Source organism: Oryctolagus cuniculus, chromosome 7, assembly GCF_051225735.1.
Source record: "Oryctolagus cuniculus isolate XC-2025 breed Fujian yellow rabbit chromosome 7, ASM5122573v1, whole genome shotgun sequence".
In the NCBI taxonomy this organism is placed as follows: Eukaryota; Metazoa; Chordata; class Mammalia; order Lagomorpha; family Leporidae; genus Oryctolagus; species Oryctolagus cuniculus.
In genome coordinates, this window is record NC_142873.1 from 61,713,381 (window position 1) to 61,737,220 (window position 23,840).

Consider the following 23,840-nt stretch of genomic DNA (forward strand, 5'->3'; position numbering starts at 1 on the left):
TGCCCTCCCCAGAGATGCTTTATTACATGGTTTCATCAGTCATCCGTGATGGGCTCCCATGTCCACGCGGAGACACAGGAACACGTGTGCTGTACACGGCAGTCAGAAGGGGCAGGGTGATGAACGGGTGCCTGGCCTCCTGGCTCCTGGGCGGGCTCTGAGACCCCAGCAGACAGGAAGCCCGGCAAACTGGGAGCAAGGAATGTTCAGGCATCGGTGACCTCCATGTTCTGCAGCCGGTTTTCCAGGGTGACATCTCTTGCTGCCGCCTTCTTCTTGCTGCCCTCGTGTTGCTTCTTCTGCTTTTTTGATGGCTCCTGGTCAATGGGTGCAGGCTTCACAAAGGGAATCAATTCTTGGAGTCCTGGGAAGGAAGAGTCATCCAAATGAACTGTTTTTCTCCACGTCAAAGCCCAAAGACCCCGGGGGAGAACTCAATAGGACGAGTATCCATTTGAACACAAGATTACCCGAATACACACTGCACCCACTTTTTTCTTTTCCTTCCCAGTTTGAATTTCAGCAGCATTTCAACATCACAGCTGCACTAGCTACCTTTTCAACCTGGGCTCCCACACTGCCCAGGCCAGAGGGGAGGCAGAGTTCTGGGGTCTGGGTCTGAACAAGCAAGTCTGGAATAGTGCTCTTCAGAAGGTGTGGAGACAGAGCCAGGGAGGAAGATGAGCTGAGCTGGGAGTTTACCTGGCGGCATGAACTCTTTCAACTTCTCGGGCACAATGATGCCCTTCTCTGTCTGGTAGTTCTCCAGGATGGCGCAGATGGTGCGAGTCGTGGCGCACATTGTAGCATTGAGCATGTGCACAAACTCCACCTGGGAAGGGAGGGTCCCCAGAGAGAAAGTTAAACTCCACCTCAGTGGTCTTACTGATGACCAGAAACCATCCACTCAATCAGAACTCCCCCAACTACAGCTATTCAAACCAAAATGATGAGTTCAGCGCATCGTTAACTTTTTTCTCAATGCGAACTGTTTGGTATTTATTGCCTTTTTTACTCCAGGAAGATGCCTCACATCTTATTGAGTGACAAGTGGAAGATCCCAATATTGTGAGGAGAGTTGGGTCCTTGGAGGGAAGAAGAAACTAACGCTGGCCTCTCCTTTTAACCCCTTTCAAGCCCCTCACTGTGGAAAGATTAGGGCCTGAAAATTGGGTTTCAAGAGATAAGCTTACAACCCAGACCTTCTTGGGTGAGAAGAGGGAAGACGTTGCCTCCAACTTGTTCTGTGCAGATAAAGGGAGATTATTCTTTCTCTGGAGTTAAGGAAAAGAAAGCCAAAAAGAGAAAAGCTAGCATTACCTTATAGAATAGAGCTAGAGTCAGGATTTGGTCTAAAGGAACTCAGCAGAGACCCGGGAGAAGTCATGTTCAGATTCCCTTTTTGGTCTAGAAGGAGCAGCTCAGATTTTCCCAGATGCTGGGAAACTGTTTGTACTCCCCAGGGCAGAGAAATCAGCTGGAGCACTCTGTAGTGAAGCCCCTGTCTCCCACCTCCCTGGGGGCTGTCTACCTTGTCCATCATCTTCTTGGTTTGCCCGTATCGGATTCGGAGCCTGCGAGCCTGGTAATCCGTGCAATTAGAACAGGAGACTAACTCACGGAAGGCTCCAGAGCCTGGAAACCAGGCCTCCAAGTCGAGCTTCTTACTGGCAGCATGATTCAAAGAACCTGTAAAGAAAACGCCCCAGAATTCAGGAAGGAGGGATGGTGTTTCAGAAGGCCAACCTTAGCAAGCTCAAGGAACTCTTTAATTCACATCCTATCCTGGCGGCGAAATTGCACCCAGGTTTTCTCATCACCACACTCTCCCAAGTGAGAAGAGTGTGATGTTTTAATTAACACGGGTAACGAGTTGGATTGTGAGCGATTTTTTGGTGTGGCAGCTCAGCTCTCCAGGGCGGTGTTTGTGGGACGCTCGAAAGGGAGGCTGCAAAGATGACAGGGCCTGTACCTGAGACAATGTTCACGATGTGGTAAGGAATCCCCAGAGACTGGTAGAACTCCTCGGCGGTGGCAATCATCTCTTCGAACATTTCCCACGACTTGTTGTCATGAGGTGACGAGTATACAAACTGCTCAATCTGCAGAGGGACCCAAGGAGACATCAGCACAGGGTGAAGAAACGCAAGGAGCAAAGCAAAGGGCAGCTCTGTTCCTGCACCACTGGCCGACAGCAGGACTGGGCTCCCAGCAAGACATGCTATTGCTCAGCTCGACCGGTCCTGCGACAGTAAGAATGAAAGCTTATACGGAGTGCACCATCTGAATGGCAGCTCCCGTTCTGAGAGCTTCATCTATATTATTAGTTTAACTCTCACAGCAGGACTAGCAAGGTAAATACTATTTATCAATATTATCACCCTTTTATGAGGCAGAAACTGGGCACAGGGACGGTTAGCAACCTATCCAAGGTTATGCAGTGGCTAAGTGGTGGAGTTGGCATTTGGATCCAGGCAGCGTGGCCCTAACACCCACACTCGAAGGAAGACACTTGACCATGCACTTCCCGGGCCCTTCCCACAAACAACATCCAGGCAACAAAAGGAAAGGCTGGAGCCAGAAGGCTCCTCCTCACCTTCTCAAACTGATGCACTCGAAAGATGCCACGGGTGTCACGGCCATGGGAGCCCACCTCCTGGCGGAAGCAAGTAGACAGGCCAGCATACTTGATGGGCAGATCCTCGGGCCGCAGCCACTCGTCCCGGTGGAGAGCAGCAATGGGCTGCTCCGAGGTGGCGATCAGGTATTTCTCGTCATAGGAGTTGTCATCAGACTTTTCACTGCCTTTGCCAATCACCTGTGTCGGAGAAGGGAGCCATTCGAGTTAAGAGGGAGGAAGGGTAACCCTAGCTGGAACACGAAACCACAAGAAAGGCAGGAATGATGGGGTAGGAAGAAGTTTCTCTAATCTCTGCCTGGGAGGTGACAACAGAAGGGACAGGCCAGTCCGAAATGGGGTCCTTGATAGAGATCAAAGAAATGCAAATTAATAAGAGACAGTATTTTTCATTTATCTAATAAACAAAACACTTATACATGATGGATAATGGCCAATGCCAACAGCTGTGCAATAAACCTGTACTGCTAAGCAATATAAATAGATTAATCAACAAGTGTCAGGGAGTCCAAGAGACACAGTCTCTGCTTTCTTGGTGGACATAGGTTAGTCCAATGGTTATAATCCTGTCATCTCCAATTTTTTTGTGAAGTGCTATTTAGTAAAAAACAAAAAAATTTTTTTTTTAAAAGTAGGGGGAGGAAATTTCCACTGGTTAGCGTTTGGGGCCCTGGAAAACGATGTTGCTACCACCTGACAGCGGGAATTTGGGCCCTGATGAGGCCATTCATGCACAAACAGTAAACCAGTTACTAGTTGCTCACGCCACATTTTGAGTGCTCAGTAGTCACAAGTGGCTGATGGGTGCCATACTGGATTGTGCAGATACAGAACATGCGCTTCACTGCAGGAAGTTCTACTGGCCAGTGCCACTCCAAAGAATGAATAAACTGGGGCTTCTATCAGTCAAGAGTGTCAGCCAAAATTTCTCCCTGCTGAGACCTTTGGGCCCAAGAAGCATCTGGAGAAGAGATGGAAGGAGCACCTGCTCACTACTGTTCCCTGTCATCTTCCACATCAGCTCCCACCTGCAGTGGCCACGTCTAAAGTTCAGTTAATAATTACGCAGCCCTGGGGGATGAGGTCAGAGACAAGGTGAAAGGGGTTTCAGCTGATACATGGACACGTCCCTCCCCTCCTTCAAGGAAGGAGACAGAGGGGATGCCCAGGCTGCACCACTGCTCAGGTCCAGAGCAGCAGTTTGTTTCCAGGGGCCTTCTGACTGGAAACAGAACTCTGACATCATCAACAGGACAGGGGAAAGATGGCTCTAATGAGTAACCCTCCCTTCCTACGTAAGATAAATCAATAGCTGTTGTCTGGGGAGTAAACAGGCCCGTAGGCACCAGTCTCCTCTTCTGACAGAAGTCCTGAAGCAGACAGACAGCTGTCAGCAGAGACGCTCTAGAAATTCCAAGTGCCAGACCCAGACAGGTGCTACAGCTGGTGCTGGAGCCAGCCGACCACACTGACATTCTGTGGCGCACCCGAATCCTGGCTCTCCCAGAGATGACTCGTGACTGAGCCTTGGGAGCCACATCTATCCCAGTAAGTCTTGCCTTAAGGTGGCTTCCAGACCTGGGTCAGGAGTGAGAGGACACGGGAAGGGGGCTATGAGGTCTGTGCTACTTCCATCAGTTCCTTTTGTCTAAGCACCCCGAAAATGGCCTTCTTCTCTAAGCTCATGGTGTTAAGAGTATGCTTTAAATAGATACATCATGCAGATTGCCCAGGGGAAGATAAAACAGGTTCTGTGTCTTTACTATCCAGTACAATGGCACCAACCACATGTGACTGTTTAAATTCAAATTAATTAAAATAAACAATCTGCTCCCTCAGTTGCATGAACCACATTTCAAGTGCTCAGCAGTCACAGATGGAAGAATACTTCCATCAGGCAAAAAAGTTCCAATGACAGCACTGTCGTGTATCCCTGAATCAGATGTCAGAATGAGTCACTCCGCCCCACTGATGCAGGCTACTCACCTTATAAAGTTCCTCATCAAACTGGCTGAGCTGGGCCACCTCCTGCATGACCTCCTTCCTCATGAAAAAGGGGGTATAAATGGGAGTGTACCCCCGGTTTCTCAAGGTGCGAAGGGCATACTGGATCAGTGCCTGTTCCAGGAACACCAGGACCCCCTGAAGAAGAAGAAACAGGACTGTTATTGGGTCCTGTTGCCATCACATTCATGTGCTAAAAATGACACTCGGAGCAACTGAGGCAATAGAATAAGAGTGCCCAGGAGCCACAAAGACCGGGGACCAACACAAGTGACTCAAGAGAGCCTTTCCTAACACCAAGCCCAGCATGTTATCCAGGCACACTTTTTTATTTTGTTTTTAAGATTTATTTATTTATTGGAAAGGCAGAGTTATGGGGGAGGGGGGAGAGAGGGAGGGAGGGAGAGAGAGATGTTCTATCTGCTGGTTCACTCCCCAAATGGCAGCCAACGGCCAGGGATGGGCCAGGCTGAAGCCAGGAGTCAGGAATTCCATCTGGGTCTCCAATGTGGGTGGCAGGCCCAAGTACTCAGACCATCCTCCGCTGCTTTCTCAGGTGCATTAGCAGGAAGCTGGATCAAAAGCAGAGCAGCTGAGACTCTAACCAGCACTCACTGGATGCTGGCATTGCAGGCAGCAGCTCAACCAGCTGCCCCCCAGGTATACTGGTAAGAGGATTCTCTTTAAGATACTAAAGATACTAAAGTAAGGGAAAAGGATTATTTGCCAGGGTGCACAGAAGAGTTTTCTTGAGCTAATTCTTTTTTTTTTAAGATTTATTTATTTATTTGAAACCAGAGTTACAGAGAGGCAGAGGCAGAGAGAGGGAAACAGAGAGATGGAGAGGTCTTCTATCTGCTGGTTCACTCCCCAAATGGCTACAATGGCAAGAGCTGGTCCAACCTGAAGCTAGGAGCCAAGAGCTTCTTCCTTCCAGGTCTCCCACGGGGGTGCAGGGGCCCAAGCACTTGGGCCACCTTCTACTGCTTTCCCAGGCCATAGCAGAGAGCTAGATCAGAAGTGCAGCAGCCAGAATTTGAACGGCACCCATATGGGATGCCAGCACTGCAGGTGGCAGCTGTACCCATTACACGGAGCTAATTCCTAAAACACTGGACTCAGGCATGTATTGTGACACAGTGGGTTAAACTCCGCTTGGGATGCCTCAATCTGGAGCACTGATTTGAGCCCCAATTACTCTGTTTCTGACCTAGCTCCCTGCTAAGACACCTGGAAAAGCAGAAGATGATGGCTCAAGTTCCTGCCACCCACATGGGAGATCAAGACATAGTTCCAGGCTTCTTGGCCAGCCTGCCTTGCCTACTGTGGCTATCTGGAGAGTGAAGCAGCAGTTAGGAGATCTCTCTCTCTTTCTCTACATCACTCTGCCTTTCAAATAAACAAATCTTTAAAAACAAGCAAATAGGGGCTGTGTTGTGGCATAGAGGGTTGAGTTGCTGGCATTCCATATGGGCACCGGTTCAAGTCCTAGCTGTTCCACTTCTTTTTTTAAAAGATTTATTTATTTATTTGAAAGAGTTACACAGAGAGAGGAGAGGCAGAGAGAGAGAGAGAGAGAGAGAGATCTTCCATGTGCTGGTTCACTCCCCAGTTAGCTGCAACGGCTAGAGCTGGCCCATCTGAAGCCAGGAGCCAGCAGCTTCTTCTGGGTCTCCCATGCGGGTTCAGGGGCCCAAGGACTTGGGTTGTCTTCCACTGCTTTCCCAGGCTATAGCAGTGGGTCAGCCAGGTCTCAAACCAGTGCCCATATGGGATGCCGGCGCTTCAGGCCAGGGCGTTAACCCACTGCACCACAGCGCTGGCCCCTGCTCCTCTTCTGATTCAGCTCCCTGCTGCTGTGCTTGGGAAAGTGCTTGGGTCCTTGCACCCACGTCGGGGGATCCAGAGGAAGCTCCTGGCTCCTGGCTCCGGCCTGGCCCAGCACTGGCTGTTGTAGCCATTTGGGGAGTAAACCAGGAGGAGATAGAAGACATCTCTGTCTCTCCTTCTCTCTGTAAATCTTCCTTTCAAACAAATAAATAAATCTTAAAAAAAAAAAAACCTGGATACACTTGCATATGTAGAGCATACTTATATACACGTATGTATAGTATTTCCAAGATTATTTACCATAGCCTTCTGAAAGCCTGCCTTGAATTTACCTACCCTTTGCTGCACTTAATCTGGGTTTGTTGTCCCCGCCTACCCATTCTCAAAACACTCTGGGCCTGGGACCCATTTTGGCACAACAATTAAGATGTCTCTTGGGGAGTCTACACGCCATATCAGAGTGCCTGGGTTCGAGTCCTGGCTCTGCTCCCGATTCCAGCTTTCTCAGAGGCAGCAAATGATGGCTCAAGTAGTTGGGTCCCTGCCAACATGGGAAACCTGGATTGAGTTTCTGGCTCCTGGCTTTGGCCTGACCCAGTCCCAGATGTTGCAGGCATTTGATGAGTGAACCAGCTAGTGGGAGATCTGTCTGTCTGTCTCTGTCTTTCTGCCTTTCAAATTGAAAAAAAAAAGAAGAAGAAAAAAAAAAAGGCACTCAGGCTGCTCATACCACAGGGCTTAGGACAGACGGGTTGAGTCTTTGTTACTTGTCTGACTGTCCAATTATAGCGAGCTCCCTAAAGGCAGGCAGTGTTCTGACTGAGTCAGCAAAACATATTCATTATGGAGGATCACTTAGCGGCTTTTGTCTATGGAATCCGGATAAGCACTCTCTTGCCTTAGAGAGAGAATTGCATCTAATTGCCAATATGTTTGCAGAAAGGCGAGTACAAGTGGTGGATTTATGGGTTTCCCTAGTAGGTTCTGTTTTCTGCAATTTGTTTTCAAGTTCCTTTTTTATAATCCTCTCCCCACTGGTTCCCAACTCTTACCTTCAGGAAGTACCCTCGACTCCCAGCCACCACGGCCCCCTTCTCGCCTTCAAAGCCATCTACCATCACCACAAGGTCCACATGAGAGTACTTCTTCCTGACTGTACAGTCACCCCATATCCTCTCTACTTTGTTGTCTGCATCCTATGGAACAAGATCAGGAGAGAAAGATCTGTGATTTCCTACTGATATAGGATAGGCAGGCAGCTAGTTTAGGATCTGAGCTGGAGGTACTTACAAGAGACACTCCACCCCACCCCATCCCCACCCCATGTGTAATACATATTTTACTTGTCAGTCAAAATCCTCCGTTTCTGGGATGCACTGGGACTCAAGGGGAAGATGCCAGGCAGATATGTATATTAAGATCACATGGAGGTATCACAAAACTCCCAAGTGGCTTCACGTCTGTAGAGACAGCCCCCCAAATCATAAAAGGAGGTGCTAGCTCTCTCTTCCACTGAAGGAGGTGCTGGGTTGCTCTCTCTGCTTCTCCTCTCCCACCCCCTTTCCCTTCTGGGCCCACTGCCCACTCATGACAGTATTTCTCTGTGCGGGGCAAGCCCTGCTCATGTTGTGCGTGTGTGTGAATACTTTCTCACCTTCTGAATAAAATTTACTTTCTATATATTAGCACTAAGAATTCTTACCTTTGTGCATAGCAAGAACCTGGAATAAAAATTAATTAACACCTCCCCTCCCTGACTTCACTACAACCTCCATCTTGCCAAACGCTATTCTAAGAACAACCAAGTTTTGTGAAGCTGTCCAACGCAAACACTAGTCACTGTGTACAGAAACTAGAAAAGGGAATTTGTGACTCAACAGAGAGATAATCATTTACAAATTCCTACATGCAATCTAGTCACAGAATTGGAAATCATGATTTTTCTGAGCTATAGTAGTCTTGGTTTTTTCTTTCTTTTCTTTTTTTTTTTACCCCTTTAAATGACTCCTCAAAAAATCCTGCACAAGGACAACCGGCCCCACACAATCAGCATTGCCCAGGGTACAGAGGAGAATGTGGATTTTTTTTTTCCAGGCTCCCATTGGTCTCAGGGCCACAGGAGGGCGGGCTCAGGGACCTGACCTCACGAGTCTGCTCAGGCTCCGAGCTTGGCAGCCTCTTGCACAGCCCAGACTGCAATGAGTTTAACGTTCACCAGGGAATGAATGAAAGAGGCACAGATGGGCCAGACTGTGGTCGGGGTGTCAGGGAACAAAGGCAGGGCTCAGAGCAGCTTTGTGCTGGGGAAGCTCCGGCTCAGCAGGAAACTTTTATCATGCAGATTTCCCTTCAACCTGCAGAGTCTAGGCAGGGTGTGGGTGAGGGGGCGAGGTTGATTTAGCAGATCCCTCCCACAAGACTCACTGCTACCAGGGGCAACAGGCAGCAGAAGACAGCAGCTCTATTTAGAAGAGATTTCTGTGCCAGGAGTCTCCTCCTACCTGCTGTCTCTGTTACTTCCCAATCAGGCAAGGATCTGACTCCTGCAATTCGCAATTGGTGGGCAGAGGGAATACACAAAGCTGCTTCTGACACAGAGCTACCCAGTGTTTCAGTTCTCCTCGGCCCCACGAGGCAGCCTCCTGCTGCAAGAGGGACGCCTACCTCATCATTACTGATGGGCACAGACGGGTGCAGAAGATTCCCGATTTCTCTGAGGCTCTCAAAACGCTCTGCTTCCAGCTTGATGCGCTCAGCATCACACTTCAGGATGGCTTCGTCGATGAGGAGTCGGACTTTTTTGATCTGTGAGACTTTCAGGTTCTGTAGGTGAATAGGCCAGGCCATACCCAAGACCCAGTGAGACAAGGACAGTATGGGAGTAAGATTCTGGTGCCCTAACCCTGTTGTCCTGTAAGAACAATCCTTGTGGTAGCATTAAAACAGAAATGAGGGAGTTGTGTTTAGTCTAGTGGATAAGATGATCTGTTTAAGACACACATGTACCAGACTGGAGTACCTGGGTTTGATTTCAGGCTCTGGTTCCTGACTCCAGCTTCCTGCTAACATAGATCCTGGAAGGCCATGGTGATGACTCAAACAACTGGGTTCCTACCAATCATGTGGGTGACCTGGATTGCATCCCCAGCTCCTAGCTTTATATTCCTAGCCCAGCTCCAGCCACTGCTAGCATTTGGGTGTAAACCAGCAGATGGGAGCTTTCTCTGTCTGCTTTTCTTTCTGTCTCTTTGCCTCTCAAAGGAATTAAATAAATAAAGACTTTCAAAAGTCATTCCTAAGTATCAGTGGGGAATTGGTTACAGGACTACTCTCCAACACCTAGAATACCAAAATCCATGGATGCTCAGTCCCTAATACAAATGGCAAAGTATTTGCACAGTCATATAACCTACACACAACCCTCTGCATGCTTTCTTTAGCTGTATTTATTTATTTGAAAAGCAGAATAGCAGAGAGAAAGGAGGGATATGGACAAATAAAGATCTGGTATTTGCTGGTTCATTCCTCAAATGCCTGCAACAGCCAGGATGGATAAGGCTGAAGCCAGGAACCAGGAACTCCATCCTGGTTTCCCACATGGGTGGCAGGAACCTCAGTACTTCGGCCATCTCTGCTGCCTTCCAAGCATGCTAGCAGGAAGCTGTATGGCAAGTAGAAATGGGACTTAACCTCAGGCACCTGGATACAGGATGCAGTATCCCAAGTAATGGCTTAACCTGTCATACTACAACACCTGCCCCTCGTGCTTACTTTATTAAAGATTTATGGATGAATGTATGTATGTATTTGAAAGGTAGCCTGGCAGAGAGAGAGAGAATAGCTTCCAATCACTTGTTCACTCCCCAAATAGCTTCAACAGCCAGGTCTGAGCCAGGCTGAAACCAGGGGCCAGGAACTCCTTCTGGGACTCCCAGATGGGTGGCAGGGGTCCAAATACTTGGGCCATCTTCCTCTGTCTTCCCAGATCTGTTAGCAGGACACTGGATCAGAAGCAGAAAAACCAGAACTTGAACCAGCACTCCAATAATGGATTCGGGAGCCACAAGGGGCAGCTTAACCCACTGTGCCACAATGCTGCCCTGCCCCCAGGATATTTAAATCAACTCTAGAGTACTTATAATACCTAACACAATGTAAATGCCATATAAATAGTGGCTGATTCCACTGAAGAGGAACCTGTAGATGTAGAGATTTTACAAGACTGTTTATAGTCCTGCCCTACAAACCCATCTTCTTCGGGGGATCTTAAGACAGATAAGGATACATTTGGCTACTCTTATTGTTCCTACACTTACCAGAAGTCTCAAAACTGTAGCTCTCTTAAGAGAACTTTCCCTTAATTTGCACTTTTTGATCCTGACTGAACCAATTTCGTGTTCCATATTGTATTACATTTCACTGTTCTCTAGGAAGAATATAACTTTATTAGGAACAAGAGACTTTGTCTTAAGCTTATTTTGTATTCCTTATTGCAGATATTTCAAACTGTGCTCTGATCTCCTTAGGGAGAGCTCTAATAGGTAGGATTGACAGGAACAGGCCCAACCCAGTCCCTCAAGCACAGCAATTGCACTTTTTTGTTTTAAATTTTTGCTATGTGCTAAGGGTTCAAGAAAGGCTTCAGTGACTATAAAATTTAGGAATTACTGCTTCAGGCCCATTACAATGAAGGTGTACTGATTTACAGTATATAGAAAAATTCCATAACTTTGGGAAATAAAGAATAGAAAATGGAGTTACAATCAAATATAGTTCAGTTCTTTTTTTTCTTTCTACCTTTGACCTTCTCCTTCTCTGCTGCCTAATAGACATCAAAGACAGCATATCATGAGAGCTGATGGGAACATTTCCCAGTGGCAAAAATTCAAAGTTGCCATCATGCTGGGTAGAGACATGTGTGAGTGCTTGCTGGCCAGGAATTAAGACAAAGCAACAAGGGCCGGCCTTGGGGCACAGAGGGTTAAGCCACCACCTGCAACACCAGCATTCCCTCTCAGAGCAGCAATTTGAGTCCTAGTTTAGGCTCTGCTTCTGATTCACTTCCCTGCTAATGCACCAGGGAAAGCAGCGGAAGATGGCCCAAGTACTTGGGCCCCTGACACTCACATGGGAAACCCCAAATGAATCCCAGGTTCCTGGCTTTGGCCTGGCTCAGCCCTGGCTGTTGCTCCATTTGGGAAGTGACCCAGCGGATGGAAGATCTCTTTGTCTCTCTCTGTAACTCACCTTTCAAATAAATAAAATAAATCTTTAAAAAAAAAAAAAAGAAAAGAAAAAAACTCAGAGGAGCAGATCGATAACTTACAGTTAAAGTGTCTGCAGTGACATCGTCAAAATTTAATACATTCTCCGGAATGGATTCATCGTCACCCACTGGCTCCTTTTTCTGCAGGAAGGAAGAAATCCAACATGATTACAGAAAAAAACTTGTTTTATGAAGCACACACCAAATTAATACACCATGCAACTAAGAATAAACTTTCAACATTAACTTTCTCTTAAACATGCAACACAAAGGAGAAAATCAGCAAACTGGAAACCAGAAGCCAGATTCAAGTCCCTATTCTGCCACTTTCTAGTTTTTGATCCTAGACAAATCAATCAACCTTCTGGGGCCACAGAATTAACATCATAGAGAACATGAGAAGAAGGACATGTTTCCCTGGACACAGAGGCATCCTGGGAGTCAAGAGATGCATTACAACAGCTTCTGTGCTACAACCCGCCACAGAAGCAGCATGGTGTGCACAAGCAGGCCCTGGGGGCAGACTCCAGGTAGTGAATCCTTGTCTGCCCGCTAGGAACAGTCCCAGTCCTGAGGCTAAGGGGAAGAAAACAGCTGGGCTATCACAGAGCCAGGTCACAGAATCAGGAACTAAGTTTCATGCAATCAGTGCAACTTAAAAAACTGAAGGAGTGTTGCCAGGGTTAGAACTTCTTCCCTCCAGTTTCTCTCTTTGCCCTTCTTTACAGTATTCTGCCAAATCACAATTTCTTTTTCTTTCTTTAAAATATTTACTTATTTATTTGAAAGGCAGAGGGAAAGAGGGAGAGGGAGAAGGAGAGGGAGAGGGGGAAGGAGGAGAGGGAGAGGGAGGGAGGGAGGGAAGGAGAGAGAGAGAGAGAGAGATCTCCCATTTGCTGATTCATTCACTCCCTAAATGGTGGCAACAGCAGGGGTGAGGCTGGGCCAGGCTGAAGCCAGGAGCCTGGAACTCCATCCAGGTCTCCCATGTGGGTGGCATAGGACCAAGCACATGAGCCATCTTTTGCTGCTTTCCCAAAAGCCTTAGAGGGGAACTGGGTCAGATGTGGAGCAGCCAGGGCTTGGATTGGCACTCATATGGATGCCAGTTGTTACAGGCAGTGGCTTAATCTGCTGCACTACAACAACAGCCCCAAGTCACCATTTTTAATCCCTGCACAGAGCCAGGCAATTTTAAGACTTAAATTCTTCTTAAACTAAGAAGAGGCAAAGGAACACGCATTTGGCCTAGCAGTTAAGCTGCCAGTTGGGATACTCACATCCCACATCAGACAGCCTAGGTGGATTCTTGGCTCTGCTCTTTTTCCCAGCTTCCTGCTAATGGGCACCCTGGGAGGGAGCAGGTGATGGCTCATGTAGTTAGAGGATGCCAGCCACTCACGTGGGAGACCTGGATGAATTCCCAGCTCACAGCATTTGGTGAGTGAACCAGCAGATGGGAGCTCTGTTTCTCTCTGTCATTCTCTCTCTGCCTCTCAAATTAACAAAATGAATAAACTATAAAAAAAAAGTTACAGAAAAGTAGCCAATAATCCTCTGCCTGCGGCACCGGCACCCCGGGTTCTAGTCCTGGTCAGGGCGCCGGATTCTGTCCCGGTTGCTCCTCTTCCAGTCCAGCTCTCTGCTATGGCCCGGGAGTGCAGTGGAGGATGGCCCAAGTCCTTGGGCCCTGCACCCGCAAGGGAGACCAGGAAACACTTGGCTCCTGGCTACGGATCAGCGCAGTGCACCGGCCGCAGCATGCCGGCCGCAGCGGCCATTGGGGGGTGAACCAATGGCAAAAGGAAGACCTTTCTCTCTGTCTCTCTCTCTCACTGTCCACTCTGCTGTCCAAAAAAAAAAAAAAAGTAGCCAAAAGCCATTATAACAAGCTATCTCAGACCATGGCAAAACTCATACAAACTTGAGTTGTTAAAATTTCTTCTAGGGGCCCCACGCTGTGGCGCAGCGGGTTAACGCCCTGGCCTGAAGCGCCGGCATCCCATATGGGAGCTGGTTCGAGTTCCCACTGCTCCACTTTTGATCCAGCTCTCTGCTATGACCTGGAAAAGCAGTGAAAGATGGCCCAAGTCCTTGGGCCCCTGCACCCGCCTGGCTCCTGGCTTTGGATCGGTGCAGCTTGAGCCATTGTGGCCATCTGGGGAGTGAACCAGCGGATGGAAGACCTCTCTCTCTCTCTCTGCCTCTCCTCTCTCTGTATAACTCTTTCAAATAAATAAATAAATCTTGAAAAAATTTTTTTCTTCTAAAGGCAAAGCACAAAATAAATAAAGGAGGCCGGCGCCGCGGCTCACTAGACTAATCCTCCGCCTTGCAGCGCCGGCACACCAGGTTCTAGTCCCGGTCCGGGTGCCGGATTCTGTCCCGGTTGCCCCTCTTCCAGGCCAGCCCTCTGCTGTGGCCAGGGAGTGCAGTGGAGGATGGCCCAAGTGCTTGGGCCCTGCACCCCATGGGAGACCAGGAAAAGCACCTGGCTCCTGGCTCCTGCCATCGGATCAGCGCGGTGCACTGGCTGCAGCGCGCCGGCCGCGGCGGCCATTGGAGGGTGAACCAATGGCAAAGGAAGACCTTTCTCTCTGTCTCTCTCTCACTGTCCACTCGCTGCAGCGCGCCGGCCGCGGCGGCCATTGGAGGGTGAACCAATGGCAAAGGAAGACCTTTCTCTCTGTCTCTCTCTCTCACTGTCCACTCTGCCTGTCAAAAAAAAATATATAATAATAATAATAATAAAATAAATAAATAAATAAATAAAGGTAAAGCATGGAAATCCTTTAAGTTCAATACAGATTCTCATACACCAAAGTGAGAAGCTGGGATTGTAACCGTTATACCCTATGTGGCTCAGAGCAAAATTGCTTGAAAAAGGTACAAAACTCTGAAAATACTAGAATGAGTCTTGATAAGAACAAGAATATATCATTGAAGGAGAAAAAAATGACCTAAATGTCAAGATTTTTGTTATGGTATTCTATGCAGGAGGAGCCTAGGGTTGCAGGACAGTTACGAAGTCCCCTTGACTGCTACTCAAGGCAGCAAACTCAAGTTCCGAGTTTGATTTCTTGCTCTGCAACTACCACAGGGTATGATTCCAGGCATTGGAATTTCCTGAATTTCCTAAGCCTATTCCCCAACCCTTCTTTTATGCAGCACTATCTACACTCCAGGTGTGCAGCAAAGATCAAAACCAAACTACTATGTCTGTGAAAGTATCTGAATACTCCAAGTACTGTACAAATTAAAGCACTGCTACTTCCATTCCAATGGACAGCAAGTGTGGACACTCCCCGCAGAGCTACAGGTAAACTTGGATCTAAGAATGTTATTGCAAATGATCACTCACTCCCATGTTCTTGCTACAGCTGCATAGCTGGAACACTCTGTAAATGTGGTCCAAAGAATACTTGGACAGAGCTATATATAAGAATTAACATAATTCTGGGGCCTCTGACATGCAAATGATTAAGCATCATGAGTCCCACCGGAAGAAAACTGTGTGAGTATCCTGGTTTCCTCAGCTGAAAGTGTGACAGATACTGTCAAAGAGGAGGATGCGGACTATCATAAAGTTTAGTGTAATGTGTATTCATAACCTTTTGGTTACTGGGTTCTAAAATTTCCCTTTATTTTTTAGCTTACTTTCTAGATTATAGAGTATATTTAATGTTTTTTAAGAAAATGATTAAGGAGCTAAAAGCGTACTTTTAAAGAAAGGTTAAAAACATGAATGGGGGCCAACGCTAAGGAACAGAAAGTTAAGCCACTTCCTACAGTGCCAGCATCCCATATGGTGCCAGTTTTGAGCCCCAGCTGCTCCACTTCTGGTCTAGCTCCCTACTAACATGCCTGGGAAAGCAACAAAGATGGCCCAAGTCCTTGGGCCCCTGCACCCACATGGAAGACCTGGAAGAAGTCCCTGGCTCCTGGCTTCAGCCTCACCCAGCCCTGGCTGTTGTGGCCACCTGGGGAGCAAACCAGTGAATGGAAGATCTCTCTCTCTCTCCATGTCTCTGTCTTTCAAACAAATAAATAAATCTTTTTAAAAAATGAATGATTCTGGACACCAAAGCAAAAGCTGAGTTCAAATGTAATATTCTGCGAGTGCAGGAAGATTTTCTGAATAAAGGCCAGGAACTACTTGCCATCCCTGTAACTCCCAACCACTGAACAACTACGACAGAAGAGACATTGTGCCAAATACTCTGCTTAAAAAGACTTGCTTCTGGCCGGCGCCGCGGCTCACTAGACTAATCATCCGCCTTGCAGCGCCGGCACACCAGGTTCTAGTCCCGGTCCGGGTGCCGGATTCTGTCCCGGTTGCCCCTCTTCCAGGCCAGCTCTCTGCTGTGGCCAGGGAGTGCAGTGGAGGATGGCCCAAGTGCTTGGGCCCTGCACCCCATGGGAGACCAGGAGAAGTACCTGGCTCCTGCCTTCCGATCAGCGCAGTGCGCCGGCCACAGCGCGCTGTCCGCGGCAGCCATTGGAGGGTGAACCAACGGCAAAGGAAGCCCTTTCTCTCTGTCTCTCTCTCTCACTGTCCACTCTGCCTGTCAGAAAAAAAAAAAAAAAAAAGACTTGCTTCTAACAATTCTGTTCCATGAGGGTTAGTACTGACACCTTACAGATGAGAAAACGGAGGCTCAGGAGTCAACATGCCTAAAAGCCCCCCAGCTAACAGAAAGACAGGGCAAGGTTTAGATGCCATGTCTGTATCCTGTTCATTATCATGACAGAACTGGCAAGAAGACTGAAGCCCACCATAACATGACTTTTCTGGCACCATACATTGAGCTCAATAATTAACTGGGAAACACGACTGGTAGAACTAGTATTCTTTTTTTTTTTTTCCCTGACAGGCAGAGTGGACAGTGAGAGAGAGACACAGAGAGAAAGGTCTTCCTTTGCCGTTGGTTCACCCCCCAATGGCTGCCACAGCTGGCGCACCGCGGCCAGCGCACCGCGCTGATCCGAAGCCAGGAGCCAGGTGCTTCTCCTGGTCTCCCATGTGGAGACTGCCTTCCTGGGCCACAGCAGAGAGCTGGACTGGAAGAGGAGCAACAGGGACAGAATCCGGCGTCCTGACCAGGACTAGAACCAGGGTGCCGGCGCCACAGGCAGAGGATTAGCCTATTGAGCCGCGGCACCGGCCAGAACTGGTATTCTTGTAAGAGAATACATATCTTGTGTGACAAGAATCTGACTTGAATGCAGAAGTCAATTCACTATAAGGTCAACAAGTATTTCCCATTTCTCTACCTCTTTCCTTTTTATTTATTTATTTTTTTTAAGATTTATTTATTTATTTGAGAGGCAGAGTTCCAGAGAGGCAGAGGCAGAGAAAAAGAGAGGTCTTCCATCTGCCAGTTCACTCCCCAGATGGCCAAAATGGCTGGAGCTATGCCAATCCGAAGCCAGGAGCCAGAGGCTTCTTCCTACTCTCCCACGTGGGTGCGGGGGCCCAAGGACTTTGGTTATCTTCTGCTGCTTTCCCAGGTATGTTAGCAGGGAACTGGACCAGAAATGGAGCAGCTGGGATTTGAACCTATGCCCACATGGGATGCTGGCACTGTAGGTGATAGCTTTACCTGCTGCACCACAGTGCTGGGGCTTGCGCTGTGGCTTAGCGGGTACAGCCACTGCCTGTAATGCCAACATCCCATGTGGGCACCAGTCTGAGTCTCAGCTGTTCCACTTCCAATCTGGCTCTCTGCTATGGCCTGGGAAAGTGGTAGAGGATGGCCCAAGAGGCCCCTGCACCACGTGGGAGACCCGGAAGAAGCTCCTGGCTCCTGACTTCTGATTGCCCCAGCAGATGGAAGACCACTCTTTCTCTCTCTCTGCCTCTCTTTCTCTGTGTGACTCTTTCAAATAAATAAATCTTCAAAAAAAATTTTTTCCTCAGTAAAGAATTCAGTATTTCATAGCATAAGACACTGAGTTACAGTTAGAACTTGTGTGAATAATAGCTAAGAACAAGATGAAATTACTCCTGTGCAAGGTCTCAATGGTGTTTGTTACTCAGTTCTCTTACCTTCATCTTTTCTCCAATTGTCTTGCTGCACAGATTCTTCAGCTTGTTCAAGTTGTCTGCCCGAAACCTGCCTAAGGATAAAGATAAAAAAGAATGCTCATAATTAAGATACTCACTTCTCCCGAACACGGCTTCTTAGTACTAATTTCAGCTCCAGACCCAGCTGCAAGCTGAGCTAAAGGGTCTGTCTCATGAAGTTGTGAAATCTTATTAGAGCCCTTAATTTAGTTGGTTTATACTGATGACTACAATAGGTTAACCCAGCATTTGATGCCAAAGAAAAATCCATTCTGAGTATGACAAATCCATGAGAAACTATGGTATAGGGTAGCACATCTGAGAAACTTGAAAGACACTCAGTAACTATAGCTTGCTCAATTATTTTAAACTCATTTAAAGAATGATGCCGGGCAGGTGCTGTGGTATAGCGGGTGGGGCCGCTGTCTGCAGTGCCAGCATCCCATTCGTGTCCCAGCTGCTCCACTTCCGATCCAGCTCTTTGTTATGGCCTGGGAAAGCAGTGGAAGATGGCCCAAGTCCTTGAGCCCCTGCACCCATGTGGGAGACCTGGAGGAAGCTCCTGGCTCTTGGCTTTGGATAGGCTCAGAAGCTCCAGCCGTTGCGGCCATCTGGGAAGTGAAGTGGTGGATGAAGACATCTCTCTCTGCCTCCACTTCTCTGTGGCTCTGCCTTTCAAATAAATGAACAAATCTTAAAAAAAAAAAAAAAGATGTGCTGGGGCCAGTGTAGTGTAGTAGTGTAGTAGGTTATGCCTCTGCCTATGGTGTCACCATCCATATGGGTGCTGGTTCAATTCCTGGCTGCCCTACTTCGGATCTAGCTCCCTGCTAATGGCCTGGGAAAGCCGTAGAAGATGGAAGACCCTGAGAAAGCTGCTGGCTCTTGGGTTTAGATCGGCCCAGTTCTGGCCATTGCAGCCATTTAGGGGTGTGATTCAGCGTATGGAAGACCTCTTTGTCTTTCCCTCTCTCTCTGTAACTCTGCCTCTCAAATAAATAGATTTTTAAAAGAATGAAAGAAAGGAAAGAAGGGAGGGAGAAAGGAATAATGTGCTGTGCACTGGAATCCAGGTAGAGGGCAATCAGTGGTCTACTACCATCAACTTGGTTGCTACATCTCTGTCCTAGAAACGGTTAGTTACTCCCTTTGTTCTGACATTATGTTCATTTGACAGCCTTAAGGATAGTTTCTTATAATTTGGTTTCTTTGGAGGAAGATACTGCACTAAACAGCCAACTTATTGGCCCACATCAATATATTGGTATCACAGTTCATCATCAGTCTAGCTCAGATAATCAAATGGCGGCACCCTTGAATTAGGGCAATATAATTTTAAAAATCAAGGTTTTGGACGGTAAGTAATAACTACAAATAAGCATCTGGATATAACTATGCTTCAGGTTTTGTCAACAAGGTTCTCTCTTTGATCTCTTTAAACTTTAGCACAAATGATATAATTACCTTTTCATCCATTTAATTCACATTGACAAAATCAAAGAGATGGAGAACAGATTAGTGATTGCCAGGGATTAGACAGAAGGGAAACAGACTGGACCACAAAGAGATCAAAAGGAGGATCTTTGTGGTGACGAACAGTTCCGTATGACTGTGGTGGTAGCTACACAAGGGTACACATGTGATAAAATCACACATAATATCACACACACACGTGCATGGAAGACTGGTGAAATGAGTAAGGTCTGTGGATTGTGGCAATGTCAATTTCTCAGTTTTGGTGTTGCACTACAGTTATGTAAGGCATTATCATGGGGAAAACTTGATGAAGGGACATATGATCTCTGCACTATTGTTTATTTAATTTTTGTATTTCATATACTTGAAGGCAAAGCAACAGAAAAACAGAGAAAGAAATGAGAAACATCTTCCACCTGTTAGTTCACTCCCCAAATGCCCACAATAGCCAGGGCCAGACTAGGCTGACGCCAGGAGCCAAGAACACATGGGTAGCAAGGGCCTAAGCACTTGAATCATCATCGAACTGCTGCCTCTCAGGATGCATTAGCAGGGAGCTGGATCAGAAGCAGAGTAGTCAGGACTCAAACCAGTACTCTAATATGGGATGCAGGCACCCCAAGCAGCAGCTTAACCCACTGAACTACAACACCAGCCTCCTTCCTATACTATTTTGGCAAATTCCTATGAATCTATAATCATTTTGAAATTAAAAAAAAATTTTAAAGTCTTATGTAGTCCTTCCTGTTTGCAAGACACCATGCTAGGTATTGGGAATAGAAGAAAACAAAAAATGTTATAACAATGTTAAATGTTTCAATCAATGAAAATAGCATATCCCTTCATTAGCTTTAATTGACTCATCAATGTTTTATAATTTTCAGTGTAGGAGTCTTGAACTGATTGAATTAGATTTATCTCTAGGTTTATGGCTGACATTGTGGCACGGCAGGTTAAGCTACCGTCTGCAATGCTGGCATCACATATGGGCATGGCTGCTCCACTTCCAATCCAACTCCCTGCTAATGAGCCTGGAAAGTAGCAGAAAATGGTCCAAGCACTTGGAGCCCTGCATCCACGTAGCAGACTGGGACAGAATTCCAGATTCTTGGCTTTGGCATGACCCATCCCCAAACATTGCAGACATTTAAGGAGTAAACCAGCAGATCGAAGATTGATATCAACTTCTCTCTTTCTCTCTCTCTCTCTTCCTCTCTCTAACTCTGCCTTTCAAATAAATAATCTTTTTTAAAAAGATATCTACGTATGCAATGCTTTTTAATTATTACTTAAATATAGAAATACCATTTTTTTTAAAGATTTATTTTATTGATTTGAAAGACAGAGTTATAGAGAGAGACAGGGACAGAGAAAGAGGTGTTCCATCCGCTGGTTCACTCCCCTGATGGCTGCAATGGCCGGAGCTGTGCTGATCCGAAGCCAGGAACCACAAGCTTCTTAAGGTCTCCTACGTGGGTGCAGGGACCCAAGGACATGGGCCACCTTCTACTGCTATCCCAGGCCATAGCAGAGAGCTGGATCAGAAGAGGAGCAGCTGGGACTAGAACTGACAGCTATATGGGATGCCGGCGCTTCAGGCCAGGGCTTTAACCTGCTGCACCACAGCGCTTACCCCAGAAATACCATTTTTAAATTTTATATATTGTATCCAATAATCCTGCTAAAGTTATTCAATTTTAATGATTCAGATGGCATATATAGTCAAGTTATCTGCAAATGAAATCAGATTTACTCCTTTTGCTCCAAACTTTTATTTCTGTTTATTGCTTTTATCACACCATCCGGAATCTCCATCATTATGTAGATTAGAAATGGTGACAGAGGCCAGCGCCACGGCTTAATAGGCTAATCTTCCACCTAGCGGCGCCGGCATACTGGGTTCTAGTCCCAGCTGGGGTGCCGGATTCTGTCCCGGTTGTCCCTCTTCCAGGCCAGCTCTCTGCTGTGGCCTGGGAGTGCAGTGGAGGATGGCCCAAGTGCTTGGGCCCTGCACCCCATGGGAGACCAAGAGAAGCACCTGGCTCCTGGCTTCGGATCAGCGCAGTGCGCCGGCTGCAGCGCACCAGCCGTGGCAGCCATTGGAGGGTGAACCAACGGCCAAAAAGGAAGACCTTTCTCTCTCTCTCTCTCTCTCTCTCTCTCTCTCACTATCCACTCTGCCTGTCAAAAAAAAAAAAAAAAAAGAAAAAAGAAATGGTGACAGTGGACACCCTCATATTATTCCTAAACTCAGGGGAAAGCATTCAAATTTCATCATAAGAAAGTTGTTAGCTATGATTTTTTTGGGCAAATACCTACTGTTAGATTAAGGAAGTTTCCTTCCAAGTTTTCTGTGTTTTTAACATGAAACACTGGCTCAAGGTCAGATGGAAAAACTCTTTTTCTGTCTCTACCTCTCTGTCTTTCAAATAAATAAAATAAATCTTAAAAAAAAAAAAGCACTGGCTCTCCATATGAAAAAAAAATCATTGAACCCTATCTCTCACACTATACCAAAATTAGGTATACGAGATGAATCATATACCTAAATATGAAATGTAAAGTATAAAACTTCAGGAGAAAAACTGGTGACTCTCTTCTGGAGCTTGTAATACAAGGAGATTTCCTAAACTAAACACCAGAAGCACAAATCACAAAAGAAAGGTCAGGGGCCAGCGCTGTGGCATAGCAGGTAAAGCTGCCGCCTGCAGTGCTGGCATCCCATGTGGATGCCGGTTCGAGTCCTGGCCACTCCACTTCCAATCCAGCTCTCTGCTATGGACTAGGAAAGCAATAGAAGATGGCCTAAGTTCTTGGGCCCCTGCACCCACGTGGGAGACCTGGAAGAAACTCCTAGCTCCTGGCTCCTGGTTTCAGATCAGCCCAACTCCAGATGTTTGCAGCCATTTGGGGAGTGAACCAGCGGATGGAAGACCTCTCTCTCTGCCTCTGCCTCTCTGTAACTCTGACTTTCAAATAAATATTTACTTATTTATTTATTTGAAAGTCAGAGCTACACAGAGAGAAGGAGAGGCAGAGAGAGATCTTCCATCCGCTGGCTCACTCCCCAATTGGCCACAACAGCTGGAGCTGCGCCGATCAGAAGTCAGGAGCCTGGAGCTTTTTCTGGGTCTCCCAGGCGGGTGCAAGGGCCCAAGAACTTGGACCATCTTCTACTGTTTTCCCAGGCCATAGCAGAGAGCTGGATCGCAAGTGGAGCAGCTGGGACTTGAACCAGAGCCCAAATGGTATGCTGGCACTGCAGGTGGCAGCTTTATTCCCAATGCTGAAGCGCCAGCCCCCAATAAATAAATCTTTAAAAAGAAATAATGAATTTGCTTTGAATGTAAAGAAATATTGGAAGGGTTGCCAGGTAGAAATCAATCAATTAGATGTACCGACAATAAACTGTGGGGTGGGCATCTGGCATAGTGGTTAAGGCACTGCTTGGGACACTTGCATTCCAAATCAGAGCACTTGGGTTTGTGTCCTGGCTCTGCTTCAAATTCTTGCTAAGGCATAGCCTGGAAGACAGCAGGTGAAGGTTCAAATACTTGGGTCCCTGTAACCCAAGTGGGAGAACCAGACTGAGTTCCAGACTCCCTCCCTCAGGCCCTGACTTTTGTGGGCATGTGGGAAGTGTCTCTCTGTCTGCCATTCAATTGAAAATAAATAAATTGCCGGCACCGCGGCTCAATAGGCTAATCCTCCACCTAGCGGCGCCGGCACACCAGGTTTTAGTCCCGGTTGGGGCGCCGGATTCTGTCCCGGTTGCCCCTCTTCCAGGCCAGCTCTCTGCTGTGGCCAGGGAGTGCAGTGGAGGATGGCCCAAGTGCTTGGGCCCTGCACCCCATGGGAGACCAGGAGAAGCACCTGGCTCCTGGCTTTGGATCAGCGTGGTACGCCGGCCGCAGCACAGCCATTGGAGGGTGAACCAACCAATGGCAAAGGAAGAACTTTCTCTCTGTCTCTCTCTCTCACTGTCCACTCTGCCTGTCAAAATAAATAAATAAATAAATAAATAAATAAATAAATAAAAAGAAAACAAACCACATACACTGTCTTTCACAGATAGCGTAAAAAGGCCCTAAACAGATCCACAAACCTTTATCAAATGTTTACCAAGAACCAGGCACAGTGTTAGACATTGGGGTTGGGTTATAATCCTTTTTTTTTTTTTTTTTTTTTTTTTTTTACAGGCAGAGTAGACAGTGAGAGAGAGAGAGAGACAGAGAGAAAGGTCTTCCTTTGCCGTTGGTTGGTTCACCCTCCAATGGCAGCCATGGTCGGCACGCTGCGGCCGGTGCACCGCACTGATCCGAAGCCAGGAGCCAGGTGTTTCTCCTGGTCTCCCATGCGGGTGCAGGGCCCAAGCACTTGGGCTATCCTCCACTGCATTCCCGGGCCACAGCAGAGAGCTGGCCTGGAAGAGGGGCAACCGGGACAGAATCCGGCGCCCCGACCGGGACTAGAACCCGGTGTGCCGGCGCCACAAGGCGAGGGATTAGCCTATTGAGCCGTGGTGCCGGCTAGGTCTTCCTTTTTGCCGTTGGTTCACC

The 23,840-nt window shown here is 47.4% G+C and overlaps 1 protein-coding gene across 2 annotated transcripts in view; it reads right to left on the reverse strand.

Moving 5' to 3' along the window:
• SARS1 (seryl-tRNA synthetase 1) overlaps nucleotides 1–23,840 on the reverse strand; it is a 26,307-nt gene continuing 2,467 nt past the window's right edge. The window contains exons 2-12 of one of the 2 annotated variants that reach the window (XM_002715808.6): nucleotides 17,788–17,858; nucleotides 11,799–11,879; nucleotides 9,137–9,295; nucleotides 7,525–7,668; nucleotides 4,625–4,780; nucleotides 2,597–2,818; nucleotides 1,973–2,102; nucleotides 1,532–1,689; nucleotides 1,203–1,274; nucleotides 703–832; nucleotides 1–364 (exon numbers count right to left, since the gene is read on the reverse strand). In XM_002715808.6, coding sequence (XP_002715854.1) covers nucleotides 207–364; nucleotides 703–832; nucleotides 1,203–1,274; nucleotides 1,532–1,689; nucleotides 1,973–2,102; nucleotides 2,597–2,818; nucleotides 4,625–4,780; nucleotides 7,525–7,668; nucleotides 9,137–9,295; nucleotides 11,799–11,879; nucleotides 17,788–17,858 — 1,481 coding nt within the window. In that variant the 3' untranslated portion in view covers nucleotides 1–206. The remainder of the gene's footprint in view (nucleotides 365–702; nucleotides 833–1,202; nucleotides 1,275–1,531; nucleotides 1,690–1,972; nucleotides 2,103–2,596; nucleotides 2,819–4,624; nucleotides 4,781–7,524; nucleotides 7,669–9,136; nucleotides 9,296–11,798; nucleotides 11,880–17,787; nucleotides 17,859–23,840) is intronic. The other variant, XM_002715809.6, reaches the window with a different exon arrangement.